Source organism: Syngnathus floridae, chromosome 10 (assembly GCF_059516105.1).
Source record: "Syngnathus floridae isolate MCC-2025c chromosome 10, RoL_Sflo_1.0, whole genome shotgun sequence".
NCBI lineage: Eukaryota > Metazoa > Chordata > Actinopteri > Syngnathiformes > Syngnathidae > Syngnathus > Syngnathus floridae.
In genome coordinates, this window is record NC_142422.1 from 2,427,062 (window position 1) to 2,446,841 (window position 19,780).

General features: G+C 41.5%; 1 protein-coding gene across 5 annotated transcripts; it reads right to left on the reverse strand.

The window, feature by feature from the left end:
* Positions 1–7,853: 7,853 nt before the first annotated feature.
* etv1 (ETS variant transcription factor 1) lies at positions 7,854–19,780 on the reverse strand. 5 transcript variants are annotated; one of them, XM_088386216.1, is made up of 12 exons: positions 19,657–19,780; positions 19,197–19,266; positions 18,963–19,050; positions 18,676–18,723; positions 14,412–14,465; positions 11,132–11,261; positions 10,896–11,066; positions 10,569–10,819; positions 9,731–9,931; positions 9,496–9,665; positions 9,002–9,103; positions 7,854–8,793 (listed from the first exon to the last, which is right to left on the reverse strand). In XM_088386216.1, exons 2-12 carry the CDS (start codon positions 19,242–19,244, stop codon positions 8,572–8,574), a joined length of 1,485 nt encoding a protein of 494 aa, XP_088242342.1. In that variant the 5' UTR covers positions 19,245–19,266; positions 19,657–19,780; the 3' UTR covers positions 7,854–8,571. The 5 variants fall into 5 exon arrangements, with proteins under 5 accessions (XP_088242342.1, XP_088242343.1, XP_088242345.1 ...); XM_088386217.1 differs by lacking the exon at positions 19,657–19,780 and having other exon boundaries at positions 9,731–9,799; positions 9,860–9,931; positions 19,197–19,349; XM_088386219.1 differs by lacking the exons at positions 19,197–19,266; positions 19,657–19,780 and adding an exon at positions 17,740–17,830 and having other exon boundaries at positions 18,963–19,042.

Genomic DNA, 19,780 nt, shown 5'->3' on the forward strand with positions numbered 1-19,780 from the left:
TTTTTATTGTAATTTATAATACTGGTTTTTGAAATGTTTTACAAAAAATGTCAGTGGAATTATTAATTATTTAGAGTATTAATGTCATATTTATTGTGAGCCAGATGACGTCATAAAAAGAACCACATCTGACTAACAACCTTTGACCTCCAATACTTTTAATAATTTCTAACCTTACGTTAAACCTATTAACCTTAACCTGAAACAACTAACCCCATAGGTTGAAAAGTGATTTTGGTCAAAGTGGCTTTTCACATTTCTTCAATGGCACGTTTGCGACATTACGCACACGCGCCGCCTGTTTCGCAGAACTATTTTCATGACTTATGGCGCAACATGAAAAGACGCTGTCGCTGCTTTTCTTCCTGCCAGCACATTGAATCGCTCGCCGTTCAAGGCACATTCATCAAAAAAAAAAAAAAAAAAAAAGGATGCCGTGGGTTGAGGGGCACGAGTGCAGATGCTGCCACTTTCCCCCCAACCCAACCCCAAGTAGAATTATGGCTTTTCATCAGCCGATACATTTCACTCGTGATTAATTGCAACGCTCGCCGCTGCACAAAAGCATCTTTGTAAAATTCCCCCCGAAAAGAAATGCAAATGGATGGCGTCCTTGGCACCAAACATATGCTGCCACAATGCCAACAGGCCTGCCCCCCACCACCCGACAACCCCAGCTGCGGGCTTGTAAGACTCGCTCGCTCTTGGCAAAAGAGCTCTGTAAATGATCGCCAATTAATACCAAACAGCATCCAATTCTGACTTTGCACCTGCGAGGACTGCTGAGAGCGTCTTGTGAAGATCCTCCGAGAAGCCCAATGACACTTTGCTCCCTCGCCTTCTTTCCGGGACGTCCACATCGAAATATTTCAGTTTCACATTTTCCAATAAACGCTATTTTGGTTTTAACCAACCTGCAGAATATTTAGTAGTCAAGCTAAAAATGGGTGGTGGTTTTTCAGGGGCGGAGCTAGAACTTTTTAGTGGGGTGCCCAGGGTGGAAAGCTGAGATGACGCCTCCTGTCCGTCATGTTTCCCGAGGTTTTCCGTCGACGTTCATCACAATGTCTGCGGCACAGCGGCATCCATCCATGTGATGAATTCCACCGCAAAGAAGCCAAAGCCGAACAATCGGAATCGGTTTCACGTCACTAATTGCTCATCAAGCGCTGCTCAAAAGTTGCTGCTCAGAACTTGTCGCTCGCTGTACGACTTATGATGGATAGGAAGCTTTAACGAGCCTTTTGCGAGCAATTAAGTCATCAGGGAGCCCCGTTGCGTCGCTCCGGAGCTTGACAAACGGCGGCCCGTCGGGAGCGTAATCAGCGCAAGGACACGCTCGCCGCTCGGATGGCGGGATCCCCCATCGTCGCTATTGTTGTTTTGACAGCGTAGATTGGAAACTTGGCCGGCAACTTTCTTTATTGGCAGTATGAAGAAAAGCCCAGAAAGAACCTCAAATAAAAGACTGCCTGTCGGGTCGCTTCCTGGGGCAGCTGGCACCAGAACAGGGAGCTCATAAAGTTCTCCAAAGATAAAAAATATATATATTTTTTTGTAACCCTGAATTGTAATTTACTGTAAAAATGAAGAAATTAACAAAAAAAATCCCAAAATGTATATTTCAAAATCAACATGCTCAATCTAACCATATAACGAAGGTCTGCTAGCTTAATGCTAACATCAAATGTAAAACTCCATAGACAAGTTCATAGAGATTAGCATTATTGTAGCAGTAATTAGTATACACATACTGGAAGTAGAATTTAGTTTGTAAATATAGGTGAGCACGATCTAAAAAAAATATTGAGCTGTCAGAAATCCCTACAATTAAAAAATAAAATCAACAACACACAAATAAACAACTTGTTGCAGCATGCTGTGTATTGGTGGCACAAACAAACAAAAAGTGTGTGTCAGTGTGTGTAGTGTTAATGAGTGAGTTTGGAGGTGCTGCAAGCTGCTTGCTCGTCTAATTGACACCTCAACACTTTCAAAAAAAAAAAAGCCAGCTTTGAACAACAATTCAACAAGACAAAAGCAAGGCTCCACTTCTCAGCTCACCTGAGGCGTTGGCGCCGGTGAGCTGCACGTTCGCACCCCCGACACCTCCGCACCCCCAAAAGCATGTTGGGGACCCTCAGGGCGGCGTCACACCTTAAATAATTCTGCCAAACTCCGACCGCACGCTGCTCATACGACGGGACTGCTGCACATTGCTAATCAAATATGTTGCTTATTAATAGCGAGACTTTGGAGAACGCTACCTGGAGAAATGCCGCAGGGACGGAGGGAGGAGGAAAAGGAGGGGGGACGAGGGGAGGGGGGGCTTGGAACGCTTTCCCAGGGAAAAGAGCTGAGGATGCATTTTTCGCACCGCTAAACTGGCACACTTGCTACACTTGCTTCGAAACAGGTGACACGAAGAAGCACATGCTAACAACACATGCTTAACGACATGCTGACACGCTAACGAGACACTCGCGCATGCTAACCACACACTCAATGGCGACACACGAACACACTTGTTTTTAACTTCCTGTCACAATATCAAAAATTTTCTCAGTCATTCAAGAATTGTTTGATTCTCACGAGTTGGCCATTGTGATTTCCCGCTGCCGCGCACAGATGAGCAGCGGCTAACAATTAAGGATGTGATGAGTCTGTTTTCTGACGCGGTTATCAACACAGGAAGAAGAGAAACTCAATGAATTGCTCATCTCATCACCGTCATCCTCGTTCCGCCCTTTAATCTTCATCACGCGGCCATTTGGACCGGCCAGAACACAGATGTCATTAGCGTGTGCGCACGCACATACATTGGATTCTAAAAAACATTCGAGATTTCTTTCCTTTTTTAATCGCTGTTTCTCACTCGAAAGTTTGAGAATCAAGTGTCGGCTAAGAATAGAAACGTCAGAAAAAGACAAACAGGAAGTCGCTGACAAACCTAATAAGGTCGTAAACTAGTGTATGGAGGAGAAACATGTAAGTTGTCCATCAGGATGATTGCTAAGTGAGTTTATCAATTAACTTAAAGACGGATCAATCGGAGTGGAAATGGTTCAGGGTTACTAATCAGACTTCCTGCCATTGGCTGATAATTCTGCTGATGATTATTTTACATGATAAATACATTATCGGTCGAGATTCATACAGTTGTCCATCCGCATCTATTTTTATTAAGACAGTAATTGTGAAATACAACAAGTGGTATGTGGAAGAAAATAATAATAATTAAAAAAAAAATCAGCAAACATGTCGTTTTGCATATAGTCTGTTCAAATTTCTAAGTAACAGCGAGACGCCAAAGCGAGCGGCGGCTCATGCTTCAGCGACCCTTGGATCAATAGTCATCATGGGGCACGCTGCCCCGCCCCCTCAGGCTTCCCGCTACCTGCCCCGCTAGGACGCCCCTCTTAATTGCCTGCTTAATTGAGGGCTGCGGTGCGTCTGCCACGAGCGACTGTGACTTCATCGGCCCTCCTTTCAATTAAAGTTTTTTTTGGGTTTTCACTTAGGAGGATGTGAGGGGGACAGATAAAACAAGAATGAATGAAAAATTTAACAATTTAATTTCATTTTCCCAGTTTTCTTTTACAAATTAATTGAATTTTATATCACCGGTAAGTCGTGAAACATACGGACTTGCTTTTGTCGGTGTTGTATAATATATTGCCTGTGGCTGCAACGCATCTTTTAGCGCGGGAACGGTCCTCGCTCGCTAGCATCGACGCAAGCGTATTATTAGCATACTGATTAATCAACTGCCTAATTAGGCACATTTCCTATAGGCTGATTATGCCACTTGGACCTCATGGCGAGAAGAAGTCATATAGAGTGACTTCATTATTACCTCTGTCAGACCGGCACTCAAGAGATGATGCGTTTAACATATAATAAATGTATGATTTATATTTAATATACAGCAGGAGGTTGGGGGAAAAACTGCACACTCACTTTGACTTTAGTTAAGTGTAATTCCGAAACTGTCCAATAAAAAAAAGATGTATATTTAAACACTAAAATGCTCAACCAAATCAGCTAGCTTAAAGCTAACATAGCATTTTTGAGCGGGGCTATTTGAAATTAGCATCCTTGTTAACTGTCATTTACTAGAGGTCCGCCACCCAGCGCCCAGGTTTTTTGCGACCGTGTTCCAGTATGACTAGCTGTCGTCCTTGTGCTGGCCGAAGAAGCCAAAGCGCCCTGTTGCCCACGCCGCCTAATCCCGCCATTCACTTTGGCCGTTAGCCACGGATAGCGAGCCAAGTTGGTTAAAAGACACTTCCGCTCCGGACACCACCCATCTGTTTGGATTTTTATCCATGTTGGTGTAGACACGGGACAACGGAGAAGACAAGACTGCGCATTTTTATTTTCGCAAAGCCAACTTTGATGGTTCATTGTGCTCCTCGGGGTGGCCAACAGAGGGCGCTACCGAGAGCTTCGATAACACTAGCCTGTTTTTCCTGGCCTGTTTCAGTCAAAGAAGGAGGCTCTTGTTTGGTTTGTTGTGACTGTTAAAAATATCTTGTTCTCTGGCCTATTTTGGGTTAAGCCTCCCCGAGCACCTCCTTGGTGTTTGTTTGTCTTATTCTGGAAACTGACAGAGATGAGTTAGTGTCACTCTATTTTCTACATAAAGTAATTTGCTGATATATATTGCCATCGTATCTATTATTTTGCTTTATATCCTAAAAGACAATTAAAATGTGCATGGAAAATCTAGCGACACCTACTTTGATTTGTTTATTGTAACAAGTGGAGGTGTATAGAAATATTATTGCATTATTTAGCACATTAGACATAAACTGAAAATGAATCTCAATGTAACAAGTGAAAAGAAAAAAAAAATGAATGTGGGCGCCTATTTCCAGAGCTCCTTTTAAGGCTATTTAAAGGGCCTTAGGTGTTATGAATGTGAGATGCTCTAAATTTACCCCGCTAATATCTGTCTTCATTTGCACCCACAGTCTACTCGCTATTAAATCACTTTTTTTCTTTTCTTTCTTTGTTGGCTTAAATTCATTTTTTCACAATTTTTTTTTGCCTGGTGCCGCCATGTATCTGTTTAAAAAACGTGTAACTCCTGCCTTAAGTGTTCATTTTGGAGTTTAGGTGGCCTGCGTTAGGGCTAATGGGCGGGGTCCCAGGTCCAAAGTCTCTGGACCCGATGACAGATGGTCAACCACATCGAGGTCTGTCGCCAGGCTGGTCAGTGGCACGCCAATCGAACGACATTGTGGAAGGTGAATAGACGGGTAGCGTGCCAGGACACAGAGGGTCCAAATATGGAGCTATGTCCTGGGTTTTATTTATTTTTTTTTTTAGTTTTAGTGGTGTGTTTGGGGGGAAAAAAAATCTCAAAATGGAAACTATTTGTTAAAAATGTTCCAATATATTCGACAGTATATCATGTGGGTTTAAAACAGAGCCCTGCGGTACACCATTGTTCACTTGGTTGAAAGTGACTAGATAGGTATCTTGCCAAGACGAACGAACAAAAAAAAAATCATCATCTTAAAATCTGACATTTTAGCACTGATGATTCTAACTGTGTTATTTTAGCGGGAGTGATGGAGGGTTGTCGTGGTGACGACAGAAAACATTCATTTACAAATTCGAAATATAATGAGTCTTTTTTCATACTGATGAAAAATGTTGGTCAAAACAACACGACTCATTTTTCTACAAAGAAATCAAACTGGGAGGCAATATTTTCCTCCACATGTGACATTTATTTGTGATTCCCTCCAACACTTTTCTATGAATTGACTCAAACTGGGGGGGGGAAATTATTTTTAAAATACATATATGTCAAGCAAATATGCCATCATTACCAGCATAGCGGTTGGGAGTCATCCGACACGGCGTTCTCATTCCAGTGACTTTATTAGCATATTAGCTTCGATGAAGCGCCTGATGAAACCTCAATGCAACCCTTTTCCTCGCTGCACACACATTAACCTACACAAAAACAAGTGGCAGAAATAACATACTTCATGATGCATTCAAGGAAATTGGAAATTCGGAAGATTTCGACCTCTATGGTCAATATGGACAGTAAATAACAAACATTGGAACATTTCAAATAAAAAAATAAAGACATTTTTTAAGTTATTTTTAGTCCATCTTAAAATAAATGTTCTTCACAAAACAAGAGAATAAAAGCTTTTATAGCAGCTAGTATAATGGAGGTCCCCCCGCCCCCTCCCACTCTCGATTTGTAGGACTTTGCTCATTCCTTCCTGTGTTGTTGCACTGAATTAGTGTTGAATGATTGATGCTGTGTGATGGGCCCCAGCAACACATATAGCAACACACACACACTCACACACACACACTCGCTGGAGCTTTATGCTGTGTCAACAAACACTCACGATCACTATCACCAGCCAACTTGTCATCTCCACATGTGCTTCTGTGTCCAATGGGCCACCAATCGGAGGCCTCGGTGGAGCCATTTAAAGCGAGCAAACAGACAACGCCAAGACGACCCGCGTCAAGAGCGTGAGCAAACACGGCCGGGCGAGAGCCGTCGGGCGTCAACGGGGGCCGAGGGCCAGCGTCTAGGCTAATGGCTTTGTGATGACTCAAGACCCGGCAGCCATCTGTTTGCCCCCCCCCGTGCCGGGGCAAGGGGGGCGGGGGCGGCGGCCACCAAATATTAGCAGCGCAGGATGTCCGCCATATGTCGGCGTAAATGGCAAACACGCCGCTCGCCAGATAGCTGGATTTGTTACATGCTCAGAAACACCACAATATACCACACATTGAGTGTGTGTGTGAGTACACACACGTGTGTTTCAAAAAGGCCGTAAAACTTTCAGGCATTTATTTATTTGACCAAAAAGTCAAAACGGAAAAAGAAACCAAATATTTTGGGGACCTAATGAGCATGTGACATGATGTTGGCCAGGGAGCCAATCAGCTGTTGCAAGTTAAAGCCATTTCCAGTACGCTGCACATAATCAATAAGTTAAAAAAAAAAAAAAAACACAGCAGCTCTGACAAATTAAGGCAAGTCTTGGTTTTTCATTACTTACACATCCGCTTTCATTTTTCCATTGGCGGAAAGCAATTAAACGGTGCTTCCTTCAATTAGTCATTGATTTTTAGCCATAGTGACACTTTACACAAGGCAATAATAACTTTAAAAGAGTGTGCGTGTTTTGTTTTCTATTACTGCCAGCGTTGTAAAAAAAAACACACCATCCTCCAACACGTGAGTTGGAGAGAAAAAAAAAGTGCAGTCTTAAATTAGCCATTGATTTTTCCTCAGGTGTCACTTTAGTTAAACACTTTGTGTGCCACAGCTGGAAATTGACAAGAGACTAGAATCTATTTGTCTACACGAAAACGAGCGCACACACAAACACACACACACGTATCAGGATGTAAATGTCTATCACACAGTGAAAAAAAAAAAACATGGTTGTAGTAATAACTCCTCAATAATTTTTTAATTTTTATTGTCCAATATTGTCTCCTCTTGTTAAGTCATATTTTACATTTAATTTCTTTTTTTACCATTCATAACATTAAAAACGCCCAAAATAAGTCATAAAAACAGAAAACAATCCCAAATGTGACACATTTAAATAATCTATGAGGTTATTCTTTTTTTTTAATTTTACAGCTGGAAGTGTGAAGGTTTACTTGAAATAAAATGTCTATTTGTTTTTGGGACAATTGTCAAGAAAATAAATAGCCAAGTTGGCCTGACAAAGTAAAAAAAAATTTAATGGTAATTTTTCCGGATTTTTTGGGGGGACGTAAACAATTTATTTAAATTGAAATTCCAACCCACTTGATTTGATGGTCTCATAAAATGACACTCAAAAAAAGTCTTCATTGAACAGTACGTTTATTATTGTGGTTGACAGATATTTATAATAAGATACACGAGAGGGTCAAAACATTGGAAAGAGTAGGATGTATGTTCTGGAGGGGGAGGGGGGGGTTCCTAATCAAGTGTCCGGTCATTTCGTTGACGTCCATGAGTTCATCACTTTTTTTTTTTTTTCTCCTGACATCTTTGATCCATTTGACGTCTCCAAAAAGTCACATTGGCGCTCATGTTCTCTTGAAACGAGCACACAAGAAGGATGTAGCTTTGCTAAAATTCCCCAAAATACAGAATCAAAGTTTGTCCTGGCCACGGGGAGTCGAGTCTTGCTGAGGTGAGGCATGCTGGAAAGTAGTCATCTTAATTTTCTTTTTTAAAAAAACCAAAACACTTAAGCTATAAACATAAAGTACGCCAAAGAGCCGTCAGGGTCCATAAAGTGCACGTCAACAAAATCATGTTGATGATGATAATAATTATAACAAAGATAATAATTACTGAGCCCTTGCGCCCTATTTTTTTGATGAAGGATCCTCAAAATAATTTTTTCGCGTACATGACGGTGATTTTTTCAAAAATTTATTTCGAATTAATTTTCTTCAAATTCAGCCATTGTCATTGAGCAGCATGAAATTTGGCGGGTGTGTCAATTCGATGATTCTTGAGGACGGCCCTAAAATAAGTTTAAGGTAGGATGTTTTTCTCTTTGTCCCTGCGGTCTAGTAGACGTAGGCCTCGCTGTACGGGTGCGGCTGGCAGTAGGGCGTCTCCTGGGAGTAGGGGGCGCTCTCGTCAAAGTGCGACAGGGGCACGGTGTCCTCTTCGTTGACGTGACGCTCCACGTCGCTCTTCAGGACCGGACGCTGGTTGTCGGGAAAGGCCATGGAGAACAAGGCCTCCGGATCGCACACGAATTTGTACACGTATCTCTCGCCCGCCACCTGACGTGAATTGATGTGGGTAGGACGGCGGGAAATGATCGGGATGGATGGTGGAAGTAACGGGAGCGATATTAAAAACACGTTTTGTCGTGTTCTTATTGGAATCAAAGTTGTGTTGAAAGAATAAATTGTCTGTCTACATGTGTTGCTGCACCAGAGTTGTCTCACTCGTATTCTCATAGATAAACATTTTTGAAATTGGACTCACTTTCTGCATGATTCCCTTCTCGTAGTAGTAGCGCAGCGATCGACTCAACTTATCGTAGTTCATGGCCGGTCGGTTCTTCTGGATGCCCCATCGGCGTGCCACCTGCGTCACACACGTACGTACTTAGCGACGACAATAGCTGACGCTCAGCAGCTGTGACGAAGCTAAGAGTCCACGTGGCGCTAATGACGCTGATTAGGGCGAACTGTAACTGTGTTCATTACGCCGCTCCGAGGAGGAAAGCAGATGTTGTGGCACCTGTCTGGCGGAGCGCCCACCTGCCCGCCCGCCAATCACCCCGGCCTCCCTAACACAGCCATTCTGTCAATTTTCTAGATTGCTGTCATAAATAAACTCCAGTAAACACCCAAATTGTCTTTCTACCTTGTTCCTCTCCAAGATGGGGAAGAAATTGCAGCAAAATAATGCCTTAATAACACCAAAGGAACATTCATTCAGCAATTGAAGAACACCGTGAATTCAGTTGTCCTCACCTCCTCAGGTTCGATGAGTTTGAACTCCATGCCACGGCCCGTCCAGGCGATGAAGTGCGAGTTGGACGGGTCGTCCAGCAGCGCCACCAAGAACTGCCACAGCTGAAGAGACCCTCGCCGCTGGTAGGATGGACCCTCGCGGTAGAGTCCAGCCTCCTGCTTGATCTCGCCTGAAAGCGGGAAGCACGCTCGTGGGCTATGTTCCACATCATGGTCTCGGGGGTACGGTACCCACCTTCCGCTTTTTCGGGCACCACGCAGGTGTCGTCGTAAAAGTGCCGGGCAACTTTGTCAAACATGCAACCTGGACAATGAGAAGGAGCGTCGGAAATGTTGCGATGGCTCCAAAGGTCATAGCTGGTACCTTCAGTCCGGTTGGCGTGTGCCAGGTAGCCATCTTGGCGCAGGTAAACCGAATGGCAACTGGGCACTTCCGCTGAAACCCAGAAAGAATTTTTAAAAAAAACTAACATCTGATCAAATATTTTCGAGCGTAATACGTTAGCATTCGATGGCGCTAATAGCGTCATTGTGTGATAGCATGACAAATGAACCGTTCAATCTTTATCAAACTTCATCAGGCTAATGGGCGCGTGGCGGAAATGTGGCTAATTACGTTAGCCGTTAGCCGCACCCCTCCATACCATCCTGTCCTTCTGTCAACATGTCAAAATCACACACCTCCATCATTGTGGAAGATTTTGTTTGCTTGTAGTCAAATGAGTGCCATTGAAGCATGAAAGATAAATTAACTTTCTAGTGTTTATAAACGGACATCATAAATGGACGTGTAAATCAAAGCGCTGCAGAATTTGAGAATGTTGACCGGCTGTAACCTCCGCCCACTCACTTATTAGCACGCCACAGGAAATGGCTTCCAACACAGACCCCGAACCCGCCAGAGCCCCTTTGCTTAATAATGGTCAAACTTAATCAACTCCACTACACTTCTTTAACCAGGCTCACGGTGGTGGGAAGCATGTCAAGTCTATATTTTTTTTATTTGTACTTAATTCCATGATTTAAGCTAGCAGGTTTTTTTTTTCTTTGGAATAATTTTTGCAGTTGCTCACCTGAGTCGTAGTTAAAATCGCGGGGCTCCTGCTTGATCATCATGGCGGCGGGGTACATGTGGGGCAGCGGCGCTCCCATCATGGCGGGATGGGGTTCAAACAGCGGGTCGGGGTACTCTTGCTTAAAGCCTTGAGGAGGGAAGGGAATGCTGGGCTCGGACATTTGACGCTGGTACAGGGGCCGCACGTCCCGGGACATGGTCGGCGGGGATGGGAAGGAGTGGCACGGCTCGGAGAGCTGACGGCGGAATCTGATGAATCAAAAGATTTTTAAAAATAGCATCTTTGCTAGCCCTCAAAGCTATGCTAGCATTTTGTGTTTTGCACCTGTGGTCCATGGCGTAGGCGGCATCGGGTAGGGAGGGCGGAGCGTGGGCGTAGGTCCGCTCGGGTTTGGGCGTTGGGGCGCCATGATGAAGTGGGGACACGGGGGTGCTACAGGGGGGGGTCACTGGGCTGGAGGGTTTCATGCCTGCGTGCTGCTTCTGCTCGTAGGCACTGCGGCACACATGAGATTCTTTATGAGCATGTGTCGTTTTTGCAAAGGTTGAGGGAGAACATACCTGACGTTGTACAGGCACTTCTCTCCATACTGGAGCTTGAAGGGCCGCTCTTGGCTGCAGGTGGAGCTCAGCTCGGAACACGGACTGTGCAGCTCCCTCTTGATCTTCAGCTGCAGGCCGTGAAACGCCACTAAAGCAGGACACAGAATAGAACCTTCAAAAAAGAACTTCAACACGCCGCCAAAATTTTATAAGTGGACCTTGATCTTGATTGGGTTTGGCTCACTAATGAAAAGCAGTGATTGTAAGAGTGCAGACATGCTGTCTAATCTCATTTCCAACATGTAGACCAACACGTTTCTACATGGAAGATTCTTAAGGATGACATTTGGGGATTTTGGGAGGAGTTCCTCACATCTTGACTGACAGCTGCCGGATAAGTACAAGTGGATCTGCTCATGTCACATGACTGGAGAACAGGTTGGGGGGGCGTGACAATGCACGCTGGGGGAATGCCCTTTCTAGGTCATCGATCTGAGGTCAAAAAGACACTTCCTGTGGGGAGACCTTTGACGATGTGGAAAAAAAATGTTAGCAGAGAGAGCTGGTGCATATTTCTACAAGGCCATTTTTTGATATGTTGCTGCTTTTTAAGTGTTAAATTGAATTGTTTGGGAGTTTACAATTACAATAACATCTATGCTAATTTCCGTTAGCCTCTCCATGATGTTTGGGATAGCTTAAAACTCCTTTATGAAAAGATTTGGTTGAATATTTTTTGGTGTAAGTTAATTCTACACACTCAACTAAGTTTGAGTAGAGCCAATGACAATATTTAATTGAACAGTGCGAGCGTCACAACGACATCCAAGAGTCACCCGTGGAAATGTCACAATGGATTTTTGACGGCGGGATACCAAGGTACGCTAATCGATAGCGAGCGCAACGCCAGACGCTTCCTTTTCTTATATAGAATGTCACAGCCATCATGGCGTGATTGCTCTCATTATCTGCACATTGATTAAGAAGTAAGACGCTGGCGTCTTTTAAAAGACCTTCCATTTAAAAAAATGATAATTTGAATTGAAATTTTCAGCAAATGGACAAAACTACTCAAATCATCAGATATCCATTCATAAAAAAAAAAAATCCTGGCTAATTAATGAGTCCTTGGCTGTGACATGTTGGACATTCTCAGGTACAAATGGTGTGTTTTTGCCGCCCATATTTGGCAGATCCTTTCCCGGTTCGTTCATTTAACAAAAAAATAGGGGGGGGGGAAAAAGGTTTTTTGGCAAAGGGTGAAAACATCTTCTATTCCATTTTCACCTACTGTAGGTGCTGGCCTTCGTTGTTAAATGGCGGTGAGGCGGCGGAGACGGAACGTGTGGCCCCATTTTACACCTCCGCCGTTCCCCGCTAAGTTATGCTAATGGTAAGCATCTGTGGAGCTCAGACAAAGAAGAAGCTTCTTCCTTCTCCACGCTTCCACCATGCTGCTTCCACGCCGACGTGACATTGAAGACGACCGCCAAGTCAAAGTTCAAGATGTTGCGATCGGTTAAAAAAAAAATTAAAAATCGTTGATGATTTATTAAGCTAATCGTATTCTTTAGGATAAATTCTGAACACCTATTGTATCACTTTTTTTCCCCTCGCAATCTCACTTTAGGCTATCACGCATTTTAAACAGACCTTTTTGTGTTTATTGTGTCTTTTTTTTTTTTTTTACACAACTTAAACAGGTGAGAATTTGGAGTTGCGCTACTTCAGTGTAGCGCCACAACGCTAAATGTGTCTAAAAGCTAAAGCTTGGACTCCAAACAAACCTTTCTTTCATAACTATATCATTCCAAATGGTTTATTTTCTCGAGACAGTGTGCACATTGTACACTTGTATATTTTCAAGCTGTGGTTTTGGGAAGTATTTACAGAAGCAGGGTGGGTGTCTTTGCGGGACAGACCCAAAAAAAAATAAAACCACGCTAAAATAATAGAAGCTAGCACGGTTTATTTTGGTGTCTGTTGACGTCCCATCAAGTGCTATCCATCATTTTTATCTACACGGGCCTGCGTGGTGGTGGTGGTATAGGAACCCATATGGGAGAGGTGGCGTCTGGGATGCCCAACCACAGGGCCATCTGTCAGCAGCTTGCCAGTGTGCCAACTCAGCCGCTCAGATGGTCAGCAGCACTCCTGAAGGACAACCGGACCATCACCCTGACCTCTTAGGCGGGATTTACAATCAACTACAAAGTATTTACCATTAAGAGCCCGGAATGGAGGTCCAGCAGTTCCAGCTAAATGTTCGTCTCACGATAAAAAATGGCAGCAGCCAAAATCCCGATTTAAATGAAGCCCGATGGCTTTAATACGCTTTTATTTGAGCTTTCTTGGTCAATCAATCAATCAAACGGAAGTAAGGAGTCAAGATCAGAGGGAGCCCGTTAAACGTGAAGGTCACAAATGCTAAAAGTAGTTTCAAAACAGCTTGTCTGAAGGGTTTGTTTTTCTAAAGTGTAATCAGCTTGAACTTCTTGATGTGTCATTTCAAGTAAGAGGGAAAAATATTAAAAGGAAATAAAAAAGGAAGACCACCTAGTGTTTTTCGGGGCCTGGAATGCCAACCTGCTTCAATTCCTTCCGAGTTAAACTTTTTAGGAGGTTTTCATAACCGCAACAAAGTGATTTATTTTTTATTTTTTCCAGGCATGGGTCTTTTAGACTTGCTTCCTGCTACGTCCACCTAATTCTGCGAAACATGGTGTAAGTGGTTTTGGGGATTTTTTTTTTCCGGCGACAAACACGCACTGGATTTTGTCTGCTTTAATCCAAAACGGGTTAAAGCACATTGAGAAGAAATGGGGGTGTTTGGCGTCCTGTCCCAAAGACATGTGGTCCCCACTGGTGGTGGTCCCCCCCGCCCCCCCTCACTGCCAAGTCACATGGCAAAGCAACCAGGTGAGACTAACATCACCTTCAATTTCAATCCCGAGTATTCTTAGAAACATTGCGAGCAGATGACGATAGCGAGGGGCCAAAAAGAAGAAAAATCCCGATTTAGAGGAAAAGTGTGCACAAAAAGCACTTTGAGGAGAAAAAAAAAAAAAAAAAAAGGTCGAGGGGCCTCTCGTGAGATGAGAACATTTCTATTCTGGATTAAAAAAAAACAACAACCAAACACCTTCCTTTCCTTTTACTGCCTCCCCCCCAAAATCAGGTGACACTCAGCCTGGCCCTCCCAATGTTAAAAATATCCTCTAAAAACAATATTCATCCCTATGCAAATAAGCACACACACGCTCACACACACACACGCGCAAAGTGTGGTGGCACTCACAGTTTTCAGTCTGGAAGTCTGGGACGAACTGCTCGTCATTGTCGGGAACTTGAGCTGCAAGCACAAAGAAGACAAGACGAGACACCTTGAGATGTTTGTGATGTTGATCCCAAGTCCAACACCGCCTCCCCCCTCCCTCAAGGACCCCCGAGTGAACATCAAGATGGAGCTGCTGCTTCTTCTTCCTACGCTTTGTCTTTCTTCTTGTAAGCCACCAAGCCGCTTCGTGGAAGCTGGTGGCCGCTTAAAATGGCTTCTTCACAAAGAATAATAATTAAGAAAATTATCATTAAAATGATAATGATTTTGGTTGGTGGGATTAAAAAAATAAATAGAGGAAAGTAAGCAATTTAGATTTCAACTTTTGGACCTGGTATTAATTGTGCTGATGCATATTAAAAAAATAATAAAAATATGCACTTGGATATTCCAAACTGATATTTTCACAATGTTGAATATTTTCTTTGTTTTTGTTTCTTTTTTTTCAAAAATTTTTGTTTATCTAAGAACAGTTGTTCAAAATAATACATCTTTAAAGTATTGAAAAATAAGTTTGCTATTTCATTTGCCAAGGATATGATCATTTTAACACCAATTATCTGAGTCATTACCAAAATAATTACTTAAATAGAAACCAAAATAATTACCAAAGTAATTACTTAAATAGAAAATTGTAGCTCAGGAAAAAATATGTTTATAATTTGCAATCTAGTTTGTAGAAACATACATTTAAGATTTTTTTTTTAATTTTTCAAAATATTTTAAAAGTGGATTTGGTCATTTAACGTCTGACATTTGACAAAAGCTGTACCAACAAAATCAGCCTTTAAAAACAACAATTCTCCATTTTCAAATATGATTTAAATTCAACCATTTTCATACTGTTGTATGTCACCATAATAAATCAATCTTTTTTTTTTTTGTAGAGTGTTTTTGAATTGTTTGGATCATGAGAGCAAGTAGCTGCCCCAAAATCTCAGCGCAATGTTGCTAATTAATACGCTTTTGAATGCGTAGGTGAGTCTATTCACCGTTTGCTGGCATGCCATCACGCAGTCTCCCATTGTTAGCGTCTTCTAATTGGCTCCCCCCTCCATCGCCTGCTGAATGTTACCTGCTACCTGCGCACCTGCCCGCTTGGCTCTCCCAAAAATGACCTACCCCCCCTAAAAATAAAAAAAAAAAAAAAAAAAAAATCCAATTCCCCAACCCGGACACTGCGCCAATCAAACTTCAACACGGCTATTATCGCCTCTATTTATACACATTAGCTCCGATTAGCATAACACGTTTCGACATGTCTGCTTTTCATTCTTTTTTTCCTTATTCTCACTCTGGATGAGAGACCGATGACAAGATTTAATTATTTATTTCATTTTTCTAAATATTGTGGATCTGATATTTTTATTTCTGAATTACTTCCTGTACTTGTTGTTTTTTTTTTACACGTTGACAAATTTAAGGGTTTTTTTTTTTTTTACACGATGAATAAAGATGATGATTTGGAAAAACAGAGGGAGCTGAAATAAAAGAGAAAAGAAATCACTTTGTATCTCATTTGGCATCATGTGCACACGGTGAAAGCTTCCAAGCAGCCACACACACATTTCTGCCACCTATTTTATACACACTCAAATGGTTGTCTGTTTTTTTTAATATTATGCTATTACAAACTAAAAACACTTTTTTTGCGATATGAAACAGGAGTACAAATTTTTGCTTTTAGCAGACGGCTTCCAACGTTGACCTATAAAAGCCAAGAGTACCAATTTGAAGCATTTAAAAGACTGACGTCATATCAAATTTACAACTAGAGTAAAAAAGTGTTTTGTAATTGCAAAGTGAGAAGGAATAAAAGATTTTTGGTCGGACTGAGCTTGCTGTGTGCATGGCAACAAATGGGAAGCATTTGAAAGCACAGCAGGATTGAAAATTGGACATTTTGGAAAACGTTTGGTCGAAGAAACGGACACAGGAAGGAAGAAAGGAACTTAAATGAGGTAGTTGCCCCCCCCCCCAAAAAAAAACACAATTCCACCATCCATAAAATGACATTCATTGTCCGAAGATTTGTCCGAACGTTTACATGACACCTGCCAAAGTTCCCTCAAGTGGGAAATTCAGCCCGGTTCCTCGAGTCCTTCCTTCCAATTACCTCTCCTAATAAATCTTGGCTTATAACAGGACAGGAAGTTAAGAGCCGCCGTCGTCGTCGGAAGTGTCATCCTGAGCCGGGATCAAATATTCATTCCATATTCAACATTTTCACCCGCTGTCAAATCAATTTCTTTTTAATACAAAGAAGAAGGAAGAAGTATTTTGAAGTTGCTTGAAAGGAGAATGATGGCTGCAGATTTGGAAATACACACGCTCATCTAGGAAAGGAAAATTCGTGAATCTTATCATCTCAGCATGAAATATTGCGCTGTCATTTTCAGACAAACTGTTTTGTCGGTTCAACATTGGAAAAAAACTACAAAAATATGCAAAATATTATTTTTGTTTACAGAAAACACGTACCCGATTGTCACAGACTTAGTTTTAGAATTCCAAGATTATACTGCTGATTATTGTTGGGTGACAACAAAAAGCTGCATTTCAAATTTTGAAATTCACTTTCATTTTTCATGGAACTGCTTATTTTGGAAAACGTGTATTGTAAAGTCACTTTTCACTACAATTCAGGAACACTAGAAAAAAGTCATACATTGATTTTCATTATTATGCATTCAAAATTTCTGGTTAAATTTCAACAAATTACCTTATTTTTGTTGAATTAAATAAAATGTATTCACACAAGATTGCAGCCTTTTGTAAGAACTAATGAAACATATAAGCACAATTTCTTTTATGATTTACGTGTCTTCAAAAATGTTCTTTGCCGTATTTATTTTTTAATTAAAAAATGAATAAATGGGCAACTTTTTTTTAATCAAAAAAACATTGAGCTATTTTGATGAAAACCTTTAGCATCATCAAATGTCCACAGTATCTTTGATTTATATACAAAAATTCACATTAAAGTCAACTTTCATTAATGTGCTTATTTACTTTTAATTATTGTTCAAATTGTATTATAAATGCAAACTTTTAAAATTTAATACCGAGAAGAACATTTGAGGTAGCAACCCGGAAAAATATGTCAAATATTTCCTTTTCGGAATTGTAACTGCCCACAAATCTGCTCGATTCTGAACTTCCAAACAATCAACATTTTAGCGTCAACCAGTTAAGAAGCCATTTCACCATTCAACAAAATGAAAACGCTTCACTTCATCATAAAAAAAAAAACCAAAGTTGCACACATCTTGTCGAGAGTTGCACTAACCAAAAGTTGTGTGCTGCAGACACGGTGGAAAGAGGACGCTGGCGCTTAAATCCTGAAGCATCCCGTCTCACTTAGAGCGCAGTGAGCCAGTCTTGCCATGGAAGGAAAAACATCTCAAAGAAGAACAGAAAAAAAAGTCTGCAAAAGAAAAAACTTTAAAAAAAGTGTCTTTTTCTGTTGAGCGCGTCAGGAAAAAGTGGTTAGATCCATTCTTGTCTTTTTGTGCAGGCGAGGAGGAGCAGGAGGAGGAATTGAAGCAGACAAGGTGATGATGCAGCTGGAGATGATGGAGAAGAGGAAGAGAGAGAAAGAGAGAGAGCAAAGGGAGGCGGCGCAGCAGCTCCCGCCAAAAAAGCCCGGCAGACACTGAGCGTCGCACAGCTAATTTATGATGACACTCCCACAGCTAGAACCTCCTTGCTCTAGCACGAGACCCCCACCACTCCACCCCCAACTCAAACCAAGACAACCCCCCACCATAATGTCTGCAGGTGCCTCCTTCTAATTGGATTTTTATAAAAATCGTCTTTTCAATATTCAGATTTGAAAGAGCTACATTTTAAAATACATGTTAATCATGAGTGTTAAATCTGTGTTGAGCTTGACGCTAAAACATTTTGAAGCAATTTTTTTTTTTATTCAACAATAAGTGAGCAGATCCATGAGATTTGAAAGATTTCTGAATTTTCAAAGATTGAGTGACTTTCTTATATATGGCTGTATTTTCAAAACTCAAAAATCCACATATATAATAGAATTAGAGCAATAATTACAAGTACATTTTTGATTAGTTTAAATTTTGTATGAATTTTTAATTTGGCTTCAACTTCATGTAAAAAAAAAAACGGGGACCTTGCTAATATTAACATATTTCAACAAAATATTTTTTGTTTCAAAAAAACTTTTTTAAGTTCAATTTTAGTCAAGATAGCTCACCTTCAGCCAGCCAGATCTCCTGCAATCGATTCAGGTCCTGGAAAAGATCTGCAGATGGGTACCAAAAAAAAAACCAGAGGCCCAATTTCAAGACAAGTCACGACATTACATTTTGCTAACATGGCACCGTAAAGAAAATAGCACCACTTTGTATAATAATTGTAAAAGTTTGTTGGATGTGTGCCTTTAAGGGGCGTGGCCTCATCACAAAAAGTACTGTAATGCAGCTGCACACAAAAAAACAACAATTGGATTGTGGCTAAAATGTTTAGCGGCCGTGAAATTACCTTCAGTGTCCACCGACAGGTTGGACTTAATCAACTTTCTCCTGACGTTTGATGACCTCTCACAAATTCTCCTCTTTTTCACCGTCTTCTGCAAACACACACAAATCAATTGTGTAATTGAATGAATGACTGAGTGAGCCTTAACAAGCTTAAATGTAAACACTCTTTTTTTGTGACACATTTAGACAGGAAAAAAATTAAATTTGGAGAATTTTTGCATGTATGTGGACTTACTTTGGTGAAAACGTGAGGGACCTGCTGGTCGTGGGATCCTTCCATCATGCATCTGCCAGAATTTTGTCAACTGTAAGGAAATAATAAACAGTGGTGAGAAGTAAGTACTAATACTTGTTTTCAATTTAAAACTGATGAACTGTAGTCTCTTTAACTTTGGTTGATAACTAAAGTTGGATATTCCGCAATAGTTTCAGCAAAGTCCCTGAAACAGCAAGGGAGGGGGTGGCATGAGCGAACTGCAAACACAACCTCTGATTGGTTGCTTTTCCAAATCTAATTAAAAATACAAAATGGAGTCTGAGATTTTTTGTCCCAAGTTTTTTTTTTGTCAGATTTAGTCAGGCAGTTTTAACAAATATGACAAAAGGTTAAAATTGCATACACCTTTTTTATAAATTAATTGTACTTATTTTATTCTAACTGCACTATAGCAAAAAAAAAAAACCAGACTACTTACAGTTTTTTCCGGAGGTGCAAAGCGGCTTGAGGGTGCGTGCACGCCGGGCTCGCTCGGAGCTCACTGCTGCTGCTCGCTTAGCCGCCTGGCGTCGCCTCAGCCGGCCTCCCACGAGGGACTAAGC

Excerpts from the sequence above, each read along its gene's own strand:
- etv1 (XM_088386216.1), bottom strand. The coding sequence starts at position 19,244 with ATGATGGAAGGATCCCACGACCAGCAGGTCCCTCACGTTTTCACCAAA. Across the intron at positions 14,466-18,675 it reads GGAGATCTGGCTGGCTGAAG|CTCAAGTTCCCGACAATGAC; the intron begins GTGAGCTATCTT and ends TTGTGCTTGCAG. Across the intron at positions 8,794-9,001 it reads AGAAGGGAATCATGCAGAAA|GTGGCGGGCGAGAGATACGT; the intron begins GTGAGTCCAATT and ends AATTCACGTCAG.